Here is a 21190-nt window from a genome sequence, read left to right on the forward strand (position 1 = left end):
TGTGTATTCAACCGATCTATTCAACAAATTTGAGAGAGAGTTCTTGAGCTGGAACAGAGACACGGCGCTGTTGATGTGACGTAGATTTAAACTGACGAGTGTCAGTTTAAATCTACGTCACATCAACAGAGATGTGTCTGTGTCCAGACGGTCTTGGACTTCATGGGCGCGGAGCACCCTGAGTGCCGCTCATGTCCAAGGCAGGGAGTGGCGTGGGTGCAGGAGGTCTTGGGCCAGCTGGACCTTGCATTTGATCAGCGTCTGCCTGAGAGTGCGTGGCTGCGTTCGTTCATGGGTTGTGCTTCATGCGCTTCCAGAGCTTCGTGCTGTCATGCTCTTTGTGTCAGGTAGAATCCTCTCTGCCAGTCCACACTGGCCACAAAACAGACAGACGTTCCACTGGGGAACATTTCAAATGGGAACGTAATCTATCCCAGAACTGGAAACAAAAGCAGGATACATTTGCCTAAACGTGAACTTGAGCTCCCGCGGCCTCTGTCTGACACGCTTGTATCATGTTCTGAGACACGGAATGTCTTGTTTGCCGGAGGTGAGGAGGTGTGTGTGCTCTCTGACATTTGTGCTGAGTGTGTGCTGAGTTTGTGTTTGGTTGTGTGGTTCTGCTGAGATCCACTGGTCGGCTGCTCCCTCCCAGCCCGTGTGTTTGCCTCCTCTCTCTCTCTCCCTCCCTCCTTTCGCTTTCACTGTACTAGCGTGTGTGTGTGTGTGTGTGTGTGTGTGTGTTTCTCTCTCCCTCACTTTCTCCCTCTCCCTTTCCCTCTAATAGTGTGCGTGTGTGTGCATCCGAGCAATATAAGCCTAACTGTCACAGGGCGTTCCACTGCAGAGCAGCTCAAGTGTCGTTCCCTGACGAATCAGACGACTGCAGTTGCCTTCCCTGGCTGTGAGTATCCCGTATGGTGTCTCGCGTGTTTAGGCAGAAGTGATCTTTGACTTCAGCGCAACAATCGTCTCTCCTGTCCCTCCGACAGCTCTAGTAGTGCATGACTCAGCTGGCGTATTTCTGTCAGCAGGAACTTCAAACCGAATCCACAGTCTCGCTCCATCAGACGACATTTTGGAGAGTTTGTGTCCTACTGAAACTCCATTTCACCCCCCCCCCCCCACAGACACACACACGGATATTTTAAAGGATGTGTGATCGTTGTCTAAATGATGAACAACATCCAAGTCGTCTCAGTCCCGTTGCTGTGACAGACGAGATTCCAGCTGCTTTTCCTGCTGACTGATGTCTCCTGTGTCCGATGGCCGCTGATCCTCTGTGATTCCTCCTATTCAGCGGGTGAAGAGGGCGGCTTTTGCCTCTCTGTTGTGCTGTGAGTCAGCAGACAGGGAATTAGTGTTTGGGTTTGGAATCTGTGGCGTTGACTGGTCCTGCTTTGGGACTCCAGTGGGATATCCCAAACATTGTCTCTGAACAACTGGTCAATTCCACAGGGATGTATGGGGAAGTATAAAACAAAACAGAAAAACTTAAAATATTTCAGTTTTTCATTAGCAGTCAGTTGTTTGTTGTCCATCTACTTACTGTGTGTGTGTGTGTGTGTGTGTGTGTGTGTGTGTGTGTGTGCGCGCCAGTTGGAGGCAGCAATATGAGGAGAGGGTATGTCAGCACATTCCAAAGGAGGATGCAAATGCAGGTTGCAATGACCTGAAACAGAAAACTGCAGCAGCAGAGGTGATTATTGATCTAGTTCAGTTTTCTCTCTGCTGTGCAGGCCCCGCCTCCCTCTGTGAGCTGTAACCATGGCCAGAAACTTGCTGAAGAATCCTTGCGGTGAAGGTAAAATGTTTCTTTTCCCTGTGGAGGATGTTCAGGAGAAGCTGAACTAACAGTCACAAACGTTTCTTTATTTCTGATGCTGGCTCGTGTTGCTGCACACAAAGACAAATCTATCCTTTTAAATCTATATTTCAACACTTCGATGCCAAATTAGGTGACAGACACATGGCAACTGCCCACAGTCTGTTAGCTTAGCTTAGCATGCGACAAAGTCAAAATGGCTGAGCTTGTATCAAATGTCTTCGATATGATCTGTTGTGCTGATCGTCATTCACACTGGAGACTTTGACTCGCTGGAGAACAATTAGAAATGATGATTCGTTCTACGTTAGCGTCCCTCCTGGTAAGTATAAACGTGGTCCCTTCCAGATCCAGGACTGAGCTGGCTAGCTTGGCTGTGCTAGCTACAGCAACACGGATGGAAACTGAATCAGTTCGGGCGGTGGAGTTTTGGAATTGAGAATTTAGGAGAGGTTTGATTCTTTCGGCTCCCACAGGAAGACAAAGTAGACTGGAGATTCTAAAATATGAGGCCGTGACCCTGCGCTGTTATAAGATATTTGTTCAACACATTGCTGTCATTGAGTGAGAGGTGGGTCACCCTGGACAGGTCGCCAGACCATCACAGGGTCACACGCAAACGACCACCCACATTCACTGGATGGGCAATTTAAAGTCTTCAGTTCAAATAAGGAGCGTGTTTTTTGGCGTGTGCGAGGAAGTTGGCACACCTAGACAGCAACCACGCAGACAGGAGAACGTGCTAACTCCACACACAAAGGTCCTGGCGCATGGATTCAGACCAACAACCGTCTTGCTGTGAGGCAACAGTTCTAACCACACGCACATTTAGCTAAATCCAATGCTAAAGCTAAACTTGTTTATTTCTGATGGCGTATGCCTCCGCACAGCGAGGGGGGCTAATGTCTTATCACGCTAGGCGCGTAAGACATGCTAGCTCAGAGCGAGCTACCTCATGACTCCCCTTCCTCCTCGCTGCCCGTGGTGATGAAACTGAGGGCGCTGTTCCATCTCAAATATTAAAAGCTGCTCTCTCAACGTTGCCTCGATGGTTTCAGACGTGCTTGTTGGCCGCGTGAGAGAGATGGTGTATTTCCCTCCTAGATCAGCTGGAATCCTGGGAGCTGGTGGTGAACGGTGGGAGCCAGTGGAGGGTGGAGGACATGCCAGGAGACTGTGGCCACGACTTCACCAACAAAGCAGTTGGCACATACTTTGCAACCTCCTTTGAGTGGGTGTTTACGAGTGGATGTGTCATCAAGCAAGTGCTTGAATGTCTGAGTGTGGGGAACCGGCTGCGTGACTAATCTGGCGTTTCCTGATCCAGGCTGTGTCTGAAGAGGCAGGTGATTGACCTGATCCAGGAGGGCTACACCAGCGAGCAGCTGGACGCCCAGCCTGTCATCACGGTGGAGGACTGGTAAGACCCACTGGTGTCAGTGTGTGTCAGTGGTGCGTCTGAGGTGACGGGCTCCTTCTGCAGGTACTGTTCCAGGATGGACTGCGGCTGCACCTACCAGATGACCGTGTGTCTGCTGGACGAGAATCACGAGGTCATAGAGGAGTTCAACCCTGAGCTGGTGACTCTCGACCCCGACGTCGATGACTGCTCATGGAAGCAGGTGTGTAGAGGTGGTCGGACGCTGGACGGTGCGAGGAGTCAAGTTACCAGCAGGTTATGAGAAAAGTCAGAGTGTTAATGAGTAAACTGATCCTGGACCAGTTACCTGCAACCAATCAATCAAGTTTGTTTACAAAGTCCTAAATCACAAATCCAAATTTCCCTCAAGGGGATTTAAAATCTGTACACAGTACAACTTCTTGACACCTGTGACTTTGCCTTCAAAATAAAAGCACCTATGCTTTATTGTAATTATAGTTTTGTTAAAGCTGGCTAGGAGAGGAGTATTATTCTGAAACACTGACCAGAAGTAAAGCATTTCTTTTGCTAACTTGTTGTTAGCAGCAAAGCTAACTACGTCCTTGCCCTCCCACCACATGGACTACAGAGGTCCCCCTACTGGTGCTGCTGACTACTTCCTGTTGTCTCTGGTCCCTGTGGGAGGCCTGACGAATGAAGACTGACACATAATAAACACACATCTGTGTGTTTGAAGCCTACTGACCCGGCAGTCGATGTCTTGACATGTCGAGTAGCAGAAACCTGAGGCACCGGTGAATCTCACCGCCTCACCACCTTCAGTAGTTGATGGCTGTCAGACTCCTGACTCGTTAGCTGTGAGGAGATTCTCTGTATCTAATGGCAAGTGTTTTGGGTGTATTACCTCCATCTGACCACAGATCACCTTCACGTTTCGGGAGTACGGCCCTGGGGTGCGCTTCATCTCCTTCGAGCACGGAGGTCAGGACACTAAGTTCTGGGACGGCTGGTACGGCGTGCGGGTCACTGGGAGCTCTGTTATTGTGGAGGTCTGAGCCTCAGAGGTGGTTTTCCTGCATGATGGGGTTCACGCTGCCGCTGCCATCAAGTAACCGTAGAGCTGCCGAACCACCAGGCTGCTGCTGATCCAGTCGAGGGCTTCTAGAGGGTCGCGGCGGTGACGGGAGGTCACCGGATGCAAACGCTTTGACAAATGATGCAATAAAATGTTGGTCACTTCTTGCTCGTCACGTTGAACTTTCACTCCAGATCAAACCAGTTGGAGGTTACTAAGTACTCAGAGAATCTGACTCACATCTGGTCAACAGCACGCAGCAGGAAGTACAAGCGAGTACTTTCCTGTGTATTTTTGTCATAACTGCAGTGTGCATACTAATGCAGCACAATTTAATGAAAACGTTGAATTGTTGTGTAGAATAACGTGAAGAAACAATTGGCATCCTGAACTTGCTTGGTTTGCAGGAAACACGTGACTTAAACTAGCTTAACGAGTACAGAAACCTGCGACGATGACCAGCGGCTGACATCACCAGCAGGTCAACACTGCTGGGAGAGTTGGAGAATAAATCCACCAGTGGATGACGGGCGGCTGTGGCCTGAGGCTGAGCGGCGACCAGGAAGATGACGCCTCAAATAAAAACAACAGGACAGTGAAAGGGCCAGAAAAGTCACTTATTTTAATTAAATCAAAATTGCAGGAGAGAAAACTGTGGACAGGTCGAGTTAAACAATACAAACATGCTAGTTAGCAGGCGAGCTTGTAGCACGTGGTACGTAGCACGAGCGCTCCAGAGGTCAGCAGCTGTCACTCACAACCATAGAAACTCCAGCATCGTCACGCCTGTGAGCAGATTCTGTCCATCGGGCTAGGATTACAGTGTCGTACTGCAATATCAGGAGTCTGTACTATGACGTCGTTGTGGTGACAGTATTAATACTACTAAAAACTGCAGCTTCAGTTGAAAATGACTTTTCCAACTGCACTTATGGTGGTAAAACAGAAGAACACTGTATCTTATAGGGTATTTCTCCTTGAGACGACGACACGAGGTCAAACCCGCTGAAGTCTCACTGGACACTGAAGTGCGCTCTTTTAGGATAATTATGGTATCCAGGGTTTCCTTCCAGCTGGGCCCCACTGGGTCTTTAGTGTTCTGGGTTTCAATGACAGACAGGGAGACAAACTGTACCCCGAGATGCGTCTGAGGCTCACCATCAGCGCGTGACATCATCACTGGAAGACCCCCACAGACACAGAGGAGCATCTCCCATGGAAGCGAGGTCTCACTTACGCCAGGCACGTTCGTGACCAGGGGGGAGCCTCACAGCCCGAGCATCGCATCACATCACATCACTCGCTTGTGTTGAGCCTAGCGTGGATAAACGGAGCCGGGCTCCCACCAGGTGGAGCACCAATTTCACGACCATGCAAACATTCTGGGACACGCCTGCTGACATGTTCCTACTTAGCAGCGCAGACCAGCGTTAATGATGAGCTGCATAGTTTAGTACAACGTAAACAAGTAAATCCATATCAACCAAAGTAGGTTTGTCTCAGTCGATCTTAAGAGGAACGTGTGTTTTTTACTAGGCAGATATTTGTGAAGTACATTTCCAGTTTCCTGGGTTTATCAAAACCTCCCCAAGGTACGGACAGTGAGGAATTTTCCCCTCAGGCTCTCTGAACATTTCTTGGACTCAAACTGGTCTAACAAAGGCTTCCTGGCCAGGACGGGATGAGCCATCTGGGCCAGTCAGGCCTCGATCAAGCCTGGACTCATTCAACTGGGCCGCCCACGCCGGAACCATGAGAGGAAAACAAGTCTCTCAGTGTTTCTAAAGGTGTGTTTTGAAGCGGCAGGTCTCTGAAAACAGACAATGACCTTGTAGTTATTAATACTGTGGTGAAATGACTGTAGCGAAGAGGTTTGACCTTCCAGGAACAGACAAAGTGCCGCTTACTGACACCGACGCACTTCCTTTCCTGTTACTCAGAGCAACGTAGTTGACACTGAGAAGCTGGGGCGGGACATCAGGAGCCACCGCCTGTTAAAAAAAACAACAACTCTCTGAACTTTGGTGAGTCTTAGCACGTAAGACAGCACCAGAACGCTATGTAGCTTATTAGCATGTGTGCTAGGAAAGGTGAGCAGCGTCCTGCAGGCACCTGCATCAGCAACACTAGAGATCAATCAGCTGATGCAGGCTGATGGTGACGTCAGTCTCAAAAATCCCACACTGGTCGAGCCCTTGTGTTCTATCTGTGATAATGAACAAGTAATTGTCTGTGTGTGTGTGTGTGTGTGTGTGTGTGTGTGTGGGATGGGGGCAGGTCCAAGCCCACATGTGACACGAAGGCAGGTTACAGGCGGCTCATTCTCCCTGCGACTGCATCTGTTTACAGAAGGCCTCGAACTGCTGCTGCTCCAGCTCCGTCATCACCTTGTTCAGGGCGTAAATCTGAGGAGAAACACAAACTGCAAGTGAAGCTGCGTGAGGTTCGGCCAGCGTTCTCCAGGACGGGAACATCCTTCCATTTGAGAACCAATCAGCATCGAGCCTGAGCGTGTGTAGAGTTGTTTGTGGTTATGTACTATGAATATGTAGGTATGTTGGAGCTGGCTGATGCTGATGAATGCATGACATCATGCAGACCTGTGAGTACCTGATAGGCTTGAGTGTGTGTGTGTGTGTGTGTGTGTAGATGAGCAACTGTGACTTGTGTGTGTTCGCTCCCCTGTATCTGTCTGAGTATCAATCAATATATGTCACTGTAGGTTTTATGTATTTGTACCGGTTGTTTCACTTCTACAGTTGCTGATAGTTTTGACACTTCAAGGTCACCCCTGATGGGTGGGACTCCACCTTCTTCTGAGGACACACGCGTGTCAGCTATGACCACGAGGATGAATTCATGTTAGCTGTTTGGAGCCCGCTGTGTTGCGTGTGTGTGTCAACATCAAATGATCCTGAAGGACATGAATGCTGCTTCAGACTACGAGGTCAGGTGTGTGCGCCGCTTTGACTGCAGAGCCGTCAGTCACCTCAGCTCTCTGCCGCTGTTTGAGCTCCTGCTGGGCGGATCTCTGCCTGGCCCGGTCCCCTCTGGTCGGGGTCGAGTTCAGCTTCGGCTTGTCTTTCCGGCAGGCGGGCTCCATGGTGACTCCGTCCAGCTGGAGGTTGGGGAAAAAACTCCCTCGCTACTGTTCACTTCATCAACCTGCCGGCAAAGGCGGAGACCAAATCATCAAAATACAGCGACGTGTACGAGCATTATAAAGAACCTCAGAAATCCAATGAAAACGTCACTCAGAGGCGAGCCCAGTTAGCTAACTGGGAGTTAGCCAGCCCAGTTAGCTAACTGGGAGTTAGCCAGCCCAGTTAGCTAACTGGGAGTTAGCCAGCCCGGTTAGCTAACTGGGAGTTAGCCAGCCCGGTTAGCTAACTGGGAGTTAGCCAGCCCGGTTAGCTAACTTGGAGTTAGCCAGCTGTGTTTGTTTTATAGAGCGACGTTCCCTCCAGAGCAGCAGGGTTCGTCCTCGCAGCCCAGCACTTACTGGAGGCAAACGCGCAAAAGTCGGCTGCTATTTCACATCCGGTAAGTATTTACAACTACATAGAGGCTAGCTCGTCTGTCACAACAGCTATGTTGCGATCGATGTGTCTCCCACAAATAAGTCCGTGTAGCGCTCACAAGGTTGAGCATCACTTCCACGGTTCCGGAGGTGGTTCCGTGTTTTCTTTGGGTTCGGGGAACTTTAAACTGGAGTTTTCTCCTTCTCAACCGGGACAGCGAGAGTTTATCTAACGAGAAACGTTAACGACGCGTACCGAGGCTTCCTGGCTGGTTTCAGGAGGGAAATCTGTCCGGTTTCTTGTGTTTTATGGTGTTCAGGGCGCGCTACCGCCACTCAGTGTTTAGCAGTGGGAACTACAATTTATCGCGTCATAAGGTTTTTGTTTGTCCTCAAAGAAATATCCGCCATTATTAAAAATCAATATTTTTCATGTCTTAATTAGCATCAAACCACCCGTTACTTCTGGTCAAAGTTAAAATGGCTTTAGCCGTGTTTGTCCACTAGGCGGCAGCAAACCTGCAGGACTGAAACATTTACTCTTCAGAGGAGAAAGTTGACAGATGCGACAAAGTTGGCCTTTATATGACACATTCTCTGCACCTTCATATCCTGAGATCTGCCTGGGGGTCTTTGTACGTCTTTATTTATTTTTCTGCATGGCTTTGTGACTGAGAGGAAGAGCGAAGTCCGTCGATGAGGACGATGTGATCACACACCGATGGTGATCAGAGGCTACAAGACAATCAGGCCAAGAGCATCGGGGGGGTTCAGCGGGTGGTTGACGGACTCGAACCACAGCAACAAACTGACGTGCATTCACAGGTGTCCATCAAGTCCTAAACATAAACTGTCGCAGGCAAATGTGCTGATTGAAGTGCAGGGAATGGAGGCAATGTTGGAGTCTGACACAGACAAACAAAACCACTCTGACGTGAGTGAGAAGGTCACGTTTGATCAGCTCAAAGTGGCGTGACGAGCATTCCCGGTGCCTCATGATGACGACACCCTTTAGCTGCAGTTACATTGCAGAGTTTCAATGCGAATGAAAAAATTCCTGGGAGCAAACAGGAGGACGAAAATGGCTGCAAAGACCAACACGACAGCGAAGGTCCGGGAAGGCGCTTTTTTGTTTTTATTTTGTTTTGTTTTTGTCCGAGGTTCGTCGTTTCATGCATTTACCAGCTCGGATCCGTCTGTGCACCGCCAGACACGAGGATGGGGAAATATCAGGAGTAGTCGGGTGACACGGAAGTGAGCTGTAGAACAGGGGTCCACAGCTGAGAGGTGGCAGTGCAGAGAAGCAAGAGCCCACCAGCAGAGCGCCTCCCGCAGCAGGCCTCACTGGCGCGTCAGCGACTGGCAGCCTGACCCCCGGTCCAGTAACCCCCCCCCCCCCCCCCCCCCGGTTTCCCTGCAGACCTGAGATCAGGTGCATTGTGAGAGCAGCACTTCCCCTTTAGTTTACACTTTGCAACCTCAGTTTGATGTCTTCATTGTGGCTTTTTATGATGAAGTTAAAGAGTTCATAAATACTGCTAGAGTCCTGAGAGGTCTCAGTTTGAATGTGGTATGTGCCCACCTGGAGGGAAGCCCCTGCACCCAGCAGGCTTCCCACAGATGTTGATGCCTGGGTTCCACAGTCCTCATTACTGTCTCAGCCGTCGTGGAGAAGCTCAAGTCTCTGTCTCTGGACCATCAAACAATCACAACAAGAGCAGAAAGGAAACCGTGCTGACCTTCCCATGAATCTTTGCACTTTCAAACACAAACAAGCCAAAGGGGTTTGTTTTTGTCTTTTTTTAATCAAAGAAGCTTCACATTTGTAGTCTTTAGGTGTTTGGACTCAATCGTCTACAACCTGGACAACATGGAGCGTGTCGTTAATGTTTCTACTGTTTAGCACTGACGCGAAAGATTTGTGTTCTCTCAGTTTGTCATGTATTTCATTTAGTGAATGAAGGGAAGTCTGAAGGGTCTGAGTAAGAACCTTGGGGGGGGGGGCAACAAGGGGAGGGCTTCTGGCCAGTGTTTATCCTCGTTTTTTCACTGATGAACTTTACTGAATGTGAGACGGCGCCAATTAACGACCCAGCAGCATCAGCAGTCCTCAGGCAGGAGCCACGGAAGCCGGTCACAGAACATCTCAGTGACAGAACATCTCAGTGACAGAACATCTCAGTGACATCGTCGCTCTGAAGAACTGGACTGGGCTCTTCAAACAAGCCTGAAGGTCCAGCGGAGGAAGCGGGACGGGTTTCTCAGCCGGGTCATAAACATCAACCTGCATGTTTGATGATCCTGTTTGAGCAGATTTAATATGTAACTTGTGATCAGCTCTGGACAACCAGCAAATATGTGTCTGATCATGCAGGCCCACCTCTGACCACAAGGTGTCGCCCTCATCCAGCAGTTCAGTTTAGCCCGCGCGTGAGAATGTATTTCTAGTACTTGATGTCATTCAGCGTTAACTTGACGTGTGTGTCTGAGTGCGCGGTCAAACTGACACCTGCTCGTCCAGCAGGAGTCTGGAGCTCCTCGGACACTTCCCTCAATTCTCACCTTTGATTGATTCGTTCACTAATTAACTAAGTAACTGGCACCTCTGCAGTTCATAAATCAGCTGAGTGAGTGTGACACAGGTGTGTGTGTGTGTGTGTGTGTGTGTGTGTGTGTGTGTTCTTGTACTTGCTACATATTGAGGACTAGAATACGTATTTAACCAACAGAGGGAGGACATTTTTGGAAAGTGAGGACATTTTAGCCGGTCCTCACATCTTCAAAGGGCTGTTTGAAGGTCAATACTTGGTTTTAGGGTCAAGGTTAGAATCAGGTTCTGGTTAGGTTTAGGGTCGAGGTCAGGGTCAGGCAGTCAGTTGAGATGGTTAGGGGCAGAAAAAGGAAATCCCCCCCAGGTGGGGAAGGATGGAGCACGGTCCATCCAACCTGTGGGCTTAGGTTGAGGGACTGTATTACATCATTGAAAGTCCTCACAAAGATACAAGTACATGGGTGTGTGTGTGTCGGTGTGTCCACAACACATTCATCACCACAGACCACAACACCAGGAGGAGGACTGTGTCGGGCAGGTATGAGGAGACGGTCCTGGAACTCTGAGTGTGAGCATGTGAGCCCTCTGGCAGAGCTGCGCCACAGAGACTTATCACAGCATACCGAGGGTTTACCTGGGTTTATCCTGCGACTACAGGGGAGCGCTCTCCCCTGGAACAATATCCTGCCAAGAACAACGTTTGCTTAGCGCTGCAGATGACAGTGGGACCTGCTGCTCCTGATACACGGCAACATAAAGGAGAAACACACTTACATAATGCTGCGTGGTCAACAGCTGCGGAGCCGGTCATGCGCTGGGGAGTCGTCCCTCCTTTCACCCAAATATCACCATTTCTTCATCAATTACTCAGCAGGAGACAGCTTGAATCCATGATGTTTCCGCCCTCAGGACTTCTTCGTGAATCCAGGGAAGTCCAGCCACGTTGGCGCTTCATGCTTCGTCCACGATGAACCAGGTCCTCTTTACTCTTAAAAACACGCCAGCAGTTAAAACAGTTTGGCTTCTACACGCCACAGCACCAGCGTGGCCACGGCCAGCTTTTAGCTTAGTTAGCTTAGCTGACTCTCTCACGGTGAATATTGACCAATGTAGCTATTCGTTTCATACTGAATCACACTGTTTACTCTCAGGTGAAAGCTAGCGGAATGATATTGATGCTAAAACGTGTTGTCATCCAGGTTCAGTCACACGGGTGAAAACTGAACGTGCAAGCAGCTTCAAATGATGTGGACGGAATGACAGAAGAGAGAAGAGGGAGAAGATCAACTCGAGGCTCCTGGCCAGGTCAGCCCAACAGACTCAGTTACCATAGTAACTGACACCAAGCTCACATTACTGCTCTTTCTGAACCGGACTGCAGTTTCTCCTCTTATTCAGGTTTATATTAACTCCCTCTCTGAAACAGAAAACCAGACGTTCCCTCATTCCAGGGTTAACAGACTTCACCAAACCTGCTGTCTGAAACGGGCCCAGGACTCAGCCGGGAGCACTCAGGAGACGCCAGCAGGACGGAGTTGCAGGCATCAGGCTTTGCTTCCTGTCTGTAAGACGACATCCAGGGCTTACAAACAGTGTGTAGGAACAAATATGTGCATAGGTGTCCTCAATGAGGCCCAGCAAAGACAAACAAGTTACTGAATGAAATATTTTTAACTTTGAGTAAACATCATCAGTGTGCCTGACAACTCCAAAATTAAAAAAAGAAAAACCTTGATGAAAACATCTTTATTTGGTAACTCCTTGACTTGGAGGAGCTCCAGTGACACAGCAGCAGTCACACTCGCATCCACCAGAGTGAAAAATGAGTCGATTGGCAGACATGATCAGGAGAAGTGGGGGGGTGTCTGACCCGGCGACACCCCCACTGGTGGCCGTGGAGACTGTGTGTGTGTGCGTATGTGTGTGTGTGTCTTAGGAGCCTTAGTCTTCTAAATTAAACTCTAGCTCGAGGCTGAAGTGAATCTCTGACGACTCTCACACAAACAGCTTCAAACACACAAACTCACCACAATCTCCTCACCCAGCCAAAACACACACACACACACACACACACACACACACACACACACACACACACACACACACACACACACACACACACACACACGTAAGCACAGTGTGTACAAATCCCCAGAGACATGTACAAATGTAAACACACAAAGTCTTTCAGGACTAAAAATAAGTGCCCCAGAGCCTAAAATAACCAGAGACACTTGAATGCACACGCACATATGACAGCTTTTACACACACACGCACGCACGCACACACACACACACACACACACACACACACACTCACACACACACACACTAAAACACTAAAACACTATTTCTCCCTTCACACCTGAACCCCAATAAACCTGCAGCTGCCAAACCAAACAAGATATGCAGAGAATATGACCTGACAGGCAGGTGTCGTCTCACACACACACACACACACACACACACACACACACACACACACACACACACACACACACACACACACACACACACAAACACGCATGCACACAGCGGGTGGATGAGTGTATGGATGGATGAGTGGATGGATGGATGGTTGAATGAGTGTGTGGAAGAGTGGATGGATGAATGTATGTATGGATGGACGAGTGGATGAATGGATGGATGTATAGATGGATGAGTGGATGGATGGATGGAGTCCAAGTCCTCAGTGTCTTGACTTGTGACTCGGTTGACGAGTCACTCAAGGAGTCTGAAGTCCTTGAACGTCACTCGGGTCTAACAGGTCCTGGAACCACGTGCTCCCTACTGAGGACACCAGATCTTAGACCTGGTCCCTGCAGTGAACCACATCTCACTTGGTCCAAGTTCCTCCTGTCGAGTTCCAGGTGGTGCTGCGCGATGTGGAGCGATTATGTTGTGTAGACGTTGGCCAGCCAAGCAAAGGCACTCATCATCAACTGTCCGCTGTCCCACAACGCCACACCAGCACGTGATCGAGGCCCAAGTCTGTCTCACCTAAATGGAATGCAGCCATCATTCATGTTATTAATTCCGTTGTTTCCTGTTGGACCAGGTCAGAACGTCTGCTGGATATTTTGGAAATTTCAGGGCTTCTCTTGTAGTTTTTCCTGGAGAAAAACAACATCAATCTACCTGAGGCGGATCTCTGAGGGATGGTCTATATTTAGGGGGGTCGACCTGAATCTGGTCCCCAAACATCTGTGTCAACCCCCCCAGCATCGGGATCATCCTGGAGACTGGGGGACTTTAGACTCTAATCTCCTGTCTCCCCTCTCACAGAGCAACACACACACACACACACACACACACACACACACACACACACACACACACACACACACACACCATCCAAACCACGTGCCACGTGTCTTTTGTAGTGTAAACGCTGTGTCCCTGATGAGGACGTCACAGGAAAAAGCTTCATTCGTTCAGGACGCGGTTTGGTTTGTTTTGGTGAAAATGGAGAGCGAGAGAAGAGCGAACGTGGTAGGAGAGCAAATTTAGACCGAAGATTCAGTCCAACAAAAACTGGACGACTCCTATCATAACCAGCTCGTGGCTACGACTGTAGCTGGCAGCAGCTCAGCTCAAAATAAAACATTAGAAACTCGCGTACTGAGACGCCAAAGACAGCAAGAGTCCATTTGGAAGGGACCAGAAACGAGGCGCTGCGGCGTCCATCCTTGACCAGTACGGCAAGAGCTATCACTGCTATGTACCGACCGACAGCCACGGGACCGGCGACGGCGTTGAGGTGTGTCCAAGGTTTAACCGTCTTTACTGCAGAGCAGCATTGAAGGTTTGGTAATTCTGAGAATTTTGTGACCCAGCTGAACACATACTACTACATCTACTACTGCTACTGCTACTATTACTAGTAATAATAATAATAATAATGCAGGATAACCACGAGTGTGAGCAGCGACGAGTCTTCGTCTGATCTGATCACGAGAGAACCGCAACGTAGCGTCATGCATCACGAGGGAGCAGGTGAGCCACCAGGACCATGGTTCCAGCTGGTCATGTGAATCAAGCAGATGTCGGATGCGTTTTCCCTCAAGACGCGGCGTGGTAACAGGGACTGAACTGAACCAGTCTTGAACCACCATGGCGTTGGTGGAGGAAGGGGTCAGTAAGTAGAGCCTTTAATTTACGCCAGCCGATCACCATCACGCCTGTCCTCCGCACAGCTGCGGCACTTGAGGTGGAGGCTGTAGCAGTGACACTCTGGGTGGTGATGAGGAGCGCTGGTCGCTGTGGCTCATCCATGAAGTGAGCACACCTGATAGAAGTGACTGGTGATTTACAGTTGGAGGACGGTGAAGGGGGATGACATTCACAAAATTACCTGGCTGAGTCTTTCCAGCGCTAACTGTGCTAGCGCCTTTTAGTTTCTTAACAACAAAAGCTATCCCAATCTTAGAGGCATTAGTAAATCCGTCATTAAATCAAGATTCAAACTGGCGGGTCAGACAGGGTTGAAGTCACCAAGGACCAAGTAGCTGATTATCAACTCGCACCGCCGATCAAGAGCGAATGCAGACAGACGTCCTGCTGGTGACTGTGGGCGGGCTGGAACTTTGGCCCGGAACTGAGGTCAAGCTTGTCAGCAACATTTAAATGTCCAGCAGTTCTCAATCTTTCCAAAGTGGAACTTGAAGAAATACAGGTGTCCCAGGTGTCTCAGGTGTCCCAGGTGTCTCAGGTGTCACAGGTGTCACAGGTGTCACTGGTGTCACAGCAAATACATCAACCGCAGGTGCAGGTGTACGAAGCAGCATAAATTTGTGAGGTCATGATCCATAAACAGCTCATACAGGATCACAAAATGTACACAAACAGGAGGAGTGTTTTCACTCTTTTACGTCCCAGATTAGCCGAATTAATTTACAACGAATGTTTCAGTCATGCAGGCCACAGTAAGCAGGTACATAGACCTTAAGAGGCTGATCAGGTGGGGGATCAGTGCTGCAGCCAGAGTGCAAAAGAGGAATTTCTAGCTTCTTCACAGCCAACTGAGAGAGAGAAGCTGAGAGTGCAACCCCGGCTGATATCCATCTCTCATTTTTCGCACACATAACTTTAAAATCATGTGACAGCTGATAAACCAAAACAAGAACTACCACATCTACTGGCACCCGGAGCTGCAGAGCGGAGTCAGTCGACTCCTGAAATATGCTGAGTTTAACTGCTGTTTGCATGTTTTTAACCACAAACCACTTTTACTGGCGGTTATTATTTCCCTTCAGTATTTGACTTTAGCACCAGTAGCACCAGTAGTAGTAGCAGTAGTAGTCGTAGTAGCAGTAGTCGTCGTAGTAGCAGTAGTCGTCGTAGTAGCAGTAGTCGTAGTTGCAGTAGTAGTCATAGTAGCAGTAGTCGTCGTAGTAGCAGTAGTCGTCGTAGTAGCAGTAGTCGTAGTTGCAGTAGTAGTCATAGTAGCAGTAGTCGTCGTAGTAGCAGTAGTCGTCGTAGTAGCAGTAGTCGTAGTTGCAGTAGTAGTCATAGTAGCAGTAGTCGTCGTAGTAGCAGTAGTCGTCGTTGTAGCAGTAGTCGTAGTTGCAGTAGTAGTCATAGTGGCAGTAGTTGTCGTAGTAGCAGTAGTCGTCGTAGTAGCAGTAGTCGTAGCTGCAGTAGTAGTCATAGTAGCAGTAGTACCCATGACTGAGACAGACTCAGCAGAGGTGATGCTCATGGGTGGACTCAAACCAAGTCATGCTGACACTCGAGCATGAAACTCACATTTATTGTGGAACCTGCGTCACAAACCCGGAGAGACAGGATGTAGCGAGAAAAACTGGAGACAAATGAGAGAACAAGAGTTTCTCCTGAGTTCAGTTGGATGGTGAAGTCCTGCACCAGTATCACCACGTGGTGGAGAAATACAACTACAACCGTTGGTGCAGAGACGTGTCTGCTACCAGAACTCTGAGGCGTTCATCTGGGCTCCAGTCTGAGGAGCTGTTAACTGGTGGTTCCTGAGGCTGGGGACTGGGATGAACTCCTCCTCAGCAGCAGAGGAGACTCTTGGTCTTCCTCTCCTGGGCCGTCCTCATGTGAGCCGGTTTCATGGTGGCGCTTGATGGTTTTTGCGACTGCACTCGGGGACGCATTCAAAGTTTTTCCAGTTTCCTGGACTGAGTGACCTTCAGGTCTTAGGGCACTGATGGACGTGGCTCCTCTCTACTGAGCTGATGGTTCCTGCCATGACATGAATTCTAGCAGTGGTCAAACAGAGCTGTCAGCTGGGGAGCAGCCTGACTTCTGCTCAGCTCAACTGATGCTCCCAGCCAGGAAGAAGGCAGGAAACTCCACCACTGAACCCTGACAAGGTGAACCTGAGAGGGGGACCATTTCAGGTGATGACATCATGAAGCTCCCTGAGAGAAGGACGAGGGTTTGCAGCGCTGCAGCGAAGCAGAGGGAGGCGACTTTGAGGAGCTGGAATATGAAACAGGTTTACAGTTCTGAACAATTCTGTCTTTGCTGCATGATTCCATTGATCTGCTTCAGAGATTTGATGTCTTCAGGATGAAACTACGATTCAGAAAGAAGTAAAAATAAAGGATAAACATAGAATGAGAAGGTGTCCAAACCTTTGATTGGTGGCGTGTGTATTTGTTTGTTGTAGCTCAAACTTGTGTCTATGAACCAACTTTTCGACGTGTTCTTTGGACGTGCAGCACCAGTGACCAGTGAAACAGCTCCTGACTCCACTTCCACCGTGTCAGCGTGACGACGGCCGACAGGAATTCGTGACGCGTGTTTGATCAGAGTGAGGATCAGCTGATGGGTCCTCGTGGCCTCGTGTCCGCTGCACAGCAGACATGAACGGATGAAGCTGACTTTTCGAGGATCAGTATGGAGGTGAAACGGGCTGAAGTGTTCGCCATCCTCCCTGCTCAGCCACTGAATGAGGAGCTTAATCAGAGGGACTGAGCTGTGTTTCCCTCACAGTCACAAACTTGTAATGGCCTTCACTCACCTCGTACCCCCTCCCCCCATCCCACACATTTGCGCCGCAGCAGTGCATGGAGGGGTGAGAGTCGGGGACAGGAAGGAGTGAGTTTGATGAAGGTGATGGTCATGCTGTGGGACAGAGGGGAACAGTGTCTCCTTTAAGTCCGTGTGCCGGAGACAGCCGGGTCAGTGTGTTTGGACTGGACGCGTCTCCGCCGTCTCACTCTCTCTGTCCCACGAGCTGCTTCTCATTAGGCCTATTTTTTTTGGCTGACACACAGTGGCACTTAGCAGCAACACGGTCACTGACACACTCATACACACACACACACACACAGACACACACACACACAGACACACACACACACACACACTTGTTTGTTTTGGCACTAACCAGGTGCCACTTAGAAGAACCTCTAAACGCCAGAGATCAGCTGAACATACCACTGTTTACATTTACTGAGTGCACACACACACACACACACACACACACACACACACACACACACACACACACACACTCACACACACACTCACACACACACACACACACACACTCACACACACACACACACACTCTCACACACACACACACACACACACACACACACACACATGCAAAATATTTATCAGGAATTAACATTTGACATTTTTTTTGAATGAAGCTCTAATGCTTTTGAAGGTGCTGCTGATGGTTGGTGTAGTTACCCTGTGGCAGTGAGAGTCATGAGGACAGAGAGCACACATCTTCACACACGACCGAAGCGCTCGACAGCACCATGGAGTCGAAAGAGGCACCTTTGACCTTCACGCTGCTGCACAGAATCAGTCATTAGACAATCGTGAGTCAGAGCCGCATCACCCTGCAGCCCCGGTTTACTGTTGGAGTGATGCTGACATCTTAGGGACTAATTTGAATCATGAATTTATGCATCAATGTGCATGTGCACCACATGTGTCCGTTCATATCATGACAGATGAGCTCTTCTTTTCTTCCTACAGGTGCATTCCTGCCAGACAATGTGGTTGGTGGTCACCCACCCACCGTACCAGTACAGAAACGCTCTGGGACGGCCTCAATTGGATCAGACCAGAGCAAACGAACCGTAGGTGAGAAAACACTTTAACACCAGGAACTCAGCTTGAATTTGTCTGAGAGAATCAAGAGAAAATGTGTGTTCAAATGTCACAAGTCCAGCAGAGTCAGTCTGTTCACACATCACCTGCATGAATGTTGATGAGAGAACACACACACACACACACACACACACACACACACACACACACACACACACACACACACACACACACACACACACACACACACACACACACACAGAGCCAGTGTTTCATGTGTTTATGTTCTGTTGAGCACTGACACCCGTTTAGTTTAGATAGAATCGATAATAACCCTTAAAGAGCTCGTCACAGTGAGGCTGCTCTCGCCCACAGTAGGCCGAGTCAGGGAAAACATACGCCACACAGCCATTACACTCCACAACACACACTCCAACCCCTGTACACACACTGGACACACAGCGCAGGAAACAAACGCAGCGTTCACTTCTCTCGCTGAGTGTAATTTGGACCCCAACCCTCCCAATTTTCTGTCTGGGATAGCTTGTGGGATGGACCGTGGAGAGCAGCAAGCCTACAGCCATGTTAGGCTTAGGTTTACACACACACACACACACACACACACACACAGATATATCTGTAAAAAAATCATTCCAGAAGCCATTGTACATAGGTTTGGTTTCTCTCATGGACACACACACTGGAGTCAGTGAGCAGTGTTTCCCAACAGGGTCCGAGCCCGCTGCAGCCCTCTGAACGCTCAGAATGATGTGGGGTTGTAACACACAGTCGAGCTTTTCTTTGGAGAACTGGGGAACTCAGCATTAAATGCTGAAAAAACACACTGCTGGCAAAAAATTACCATACTGCAAGTCAAGCATATGTGACAAGTTGCCATTAATATGAATCATGTAACAATATCAACTGTGTGAAAAAGAGGAACAACATTGGAGCAGTTTATTCAGGGACCTTTAGATGGAAACCTGGCTGGATTTATGAAACTAAAACAGTTCAGCATATAAAGGTGCTAAACAGACTTAATGGGTTTATCTTTTCTGTGTGCCTTCTGGGTTTCAGCTGTCAGCAGGAGCGCTGCCACGGCTGATTAAAGGAGCCCGCAGCAAAGACAGTCGATGAACGGCTTGGCGACCCTACGGGCCCCATGACACCAGCTTTGGGTTGGTGGGGTGCTGATGCAGCAGTGTCCAAGCCTGAGAAGTGAAGCCAATGTTGTGTCCAAAGCTGCAGTTCCTCCAGTGGCCACTAGAGCCCGTCAGTCACTGACCCATCCTTAGCTGCTTAGTGCTGGCTTGGTGCCTGGTACCAAAACCTATTTACCCCTTAAAAATATAAATATTTAAAATCCAGGTTTCTTGGGAGAAATTGTCTAAAATATCTTTTTTAACCTTTTGAGTTCAGATCCATGGTTCACCCAACAACATACACCAAAAATGGCGCATGTTAAAAAATTCTTTATTCAAAAGCAAATGATTTTTTTTTTGCTTTCCCAAAAAACAAACCATTAAGGCTGCAACAAATGTTTGCATCTGTGGTGTAGCTGGGGAGGGGCACGACACTGGCCTCTCATTTTTGAAGCATGAATCTCATCTCCTGAAGTGCAACAAGTGGTGTGCTTGCAACAGAGTTCATTTGCAGATGCTAACCTTCTGTCGTCCAGGAACTAGACATCATCCCTGCGGGGCTCTACGCTATCAACCTTAGATTAAATTTAGAAAACACACAATGTCAGCACTCATGTTTGAGAGATTCCCCAAAGTTCCCGTTTACCTGAGAAAATAGAATTGACATCTGTCATCGCACCCCAGCAGCAGGCTAACAGTTAGCATGAACGCTGAGAGGCCGCTCGCCCCTCCTGATGTGGCCCTGAGTGAACGCTGCTGCTGGGTCGTGCTGCAGTGTGAAGCTGGTGGTGACTCAAGTGTGAGGTCAAAGGTCATGGAGTCTGTGGGACGTCTGAAGACGCTGTGCTGCCTGGTTAGACCCAGCTGTCAAAACACACACACACACACGTGCGCACATACACACTAATCTGGTACATGGCCACAGCTCAGACAGGTAGGGCTGATAACTGAACTGTGTGTGTATTCAGAGAATTGCAGCTACTAGGTAACAGATTGTGTGTGTGTGTGTGTGTGTGTGTGTGTGTGTGTGGGTGTGTGTGTGAGAGAGAGAGAGAGAGAGAGAGAGAGAGAGAGAGAGAGAGGCTCAGTCTGGGTACTGTATGCATGCATGTGTTGACTCACTTAGATTGGCGGCTCGGTCTCCAGGGAGCCGATGCTGGCGCACTGTTAAACCTAAACACACCTAATTGAGAGGGAAGCTTATAGGCCCTCCTCTGTGTGAGTCTATATGTGTGTGTGTGTGTGTGTGTGTGTGTGTGTGTGTGTGTGTGTGTGTGTGTGTGTGTGTCTGTAATGAGGAGAACACAGTCGTCTTGCTGTGGTACGTAATAGAGGCAAATGCATCAGCAGCCCTTTTGTTGACAGTAAGCTGTTAGTGCTCCTCAGAGTCTACGACTACTTGGATACACAAATACATCCAAATACTGTCAACCACTTACATCATGAATTACATCATTGTTACTCAGTACCATCAGGAATTCACCCATTTCAGCCCATTGTTGCATGACTGTACTTACACACAAACAGTACAATTTATAGCAAAACAAGGTCGTGCTTCTAACATTGCAGGACAAACCAACGGTAGCAACGGCACAAGAAACTGAGCCTGGCGTTCAGTTGGTCTCAGATTCCAGTTACAGCAGGTATCTGGCT

The 21190-nt window shown here is 48.9% G+C and overlaps 2 protein-coding genes and 1 long non-coding RNA gene across 7 annotated transcripts; 2 read left to right on the forward strand and 1 right to left on the reverse strand.

Annotated features, from left to right (window-relative positions):
• Positions 1–682: 682 nt before the first annotated feature.
• Positions 683–4445, forward strand: fbxo2 (F-box protein 2). Of its 2 annotated transcripts, none has more exons than XM_086200546.1 (6): positions 683–904; positions 1721–1804; positions 2930–3056; positions 3153–3245; positions 3309–3447; positions 4127–4445. In XM_086200546.1, the coding sequence occupies exons 2-6, from the start codon at positions 1768–1770 to the stop codon at positions 4259–4261; spliced, it is 531 nt and encodes a 176-aa protein (XP_086056672.1). In that variant the 5' UTR covers positions 683–904; positions 1721–1767; the 3' UTR covers positions 4262–4445. The 2 variants fall into 2 exon arrangements, with proteins under 2 accessions (XP_086056672.1, XP_086056671.1); XM_086200545.1 differs by having other exon boundaries at positions 684–904; positions 1740–1804.
• A 440-nt stretch (positions 4446–4885) lies between these two features.
• On the reverse strand, positions 4886–11500 carry svbp (small vasohibin binding protein). Of its 4 annotated transcripts, none has more exons than XM_086200550.1 (3): positions 11127–11500; positions 7271–7446; positions 4886–6686 (listed from the first exon to the last, which is right to left on the reverse strand). In XM_086200550.1, exons 2-3 carry the CDS (start codon positions 7382–7384, stop codon positions 6600–6602), a joined length of 201 nt encoding a protein of 66 aa, XP_086056676.1. In that variant the 5' UTR covers positions 7385–7446; positions 11127–11500; the 3' UTR covers positions 4886–6599. The 4 variants fall into 4 exon arrangements, with proteins under 4 accessions (XP_086056676.1, XP_086056674.1, XP_086056675.1 ...); XM_086200548.1 differs by lacking the exon at positions 11127–11500 and adding an exon at positions 8058–8201; XM_086200549.1 differs by lacking the exon at positions 11127–11500 and adding an exon at positions 7921–8051.
• On the forward strand, positions 11205–12002 carry LOC147267368 (uncharacterized). The gene is made up of 3 exons (XR_015112236.1): positions 11205–11445; positions 11552–11657; positions 11779–12002. It is a non-coding gene; the product is annotated as an uncharacterized LOC147267368 (long non-coding RNA).
• Positions 12003–21190: the final 9188 nt, after the last annotated feature.

The sequence above is a fragment of the Aulostomus chinensis genome, chromosome 3, assembly GCF_037954235.1.
Source record: "Aulostomus chinensis isolate RoL2024-O1b breed Wild chromosome 3, RoL_Achi_v1.0, whole genome shotgun sequence".
Lineage (NCBI taxonomy): Eukaryota > Metazoa > Chordata > Actinopteri > Syngnathiformes > Aulostomidae > Aulostomus > Aulostomus chinensis.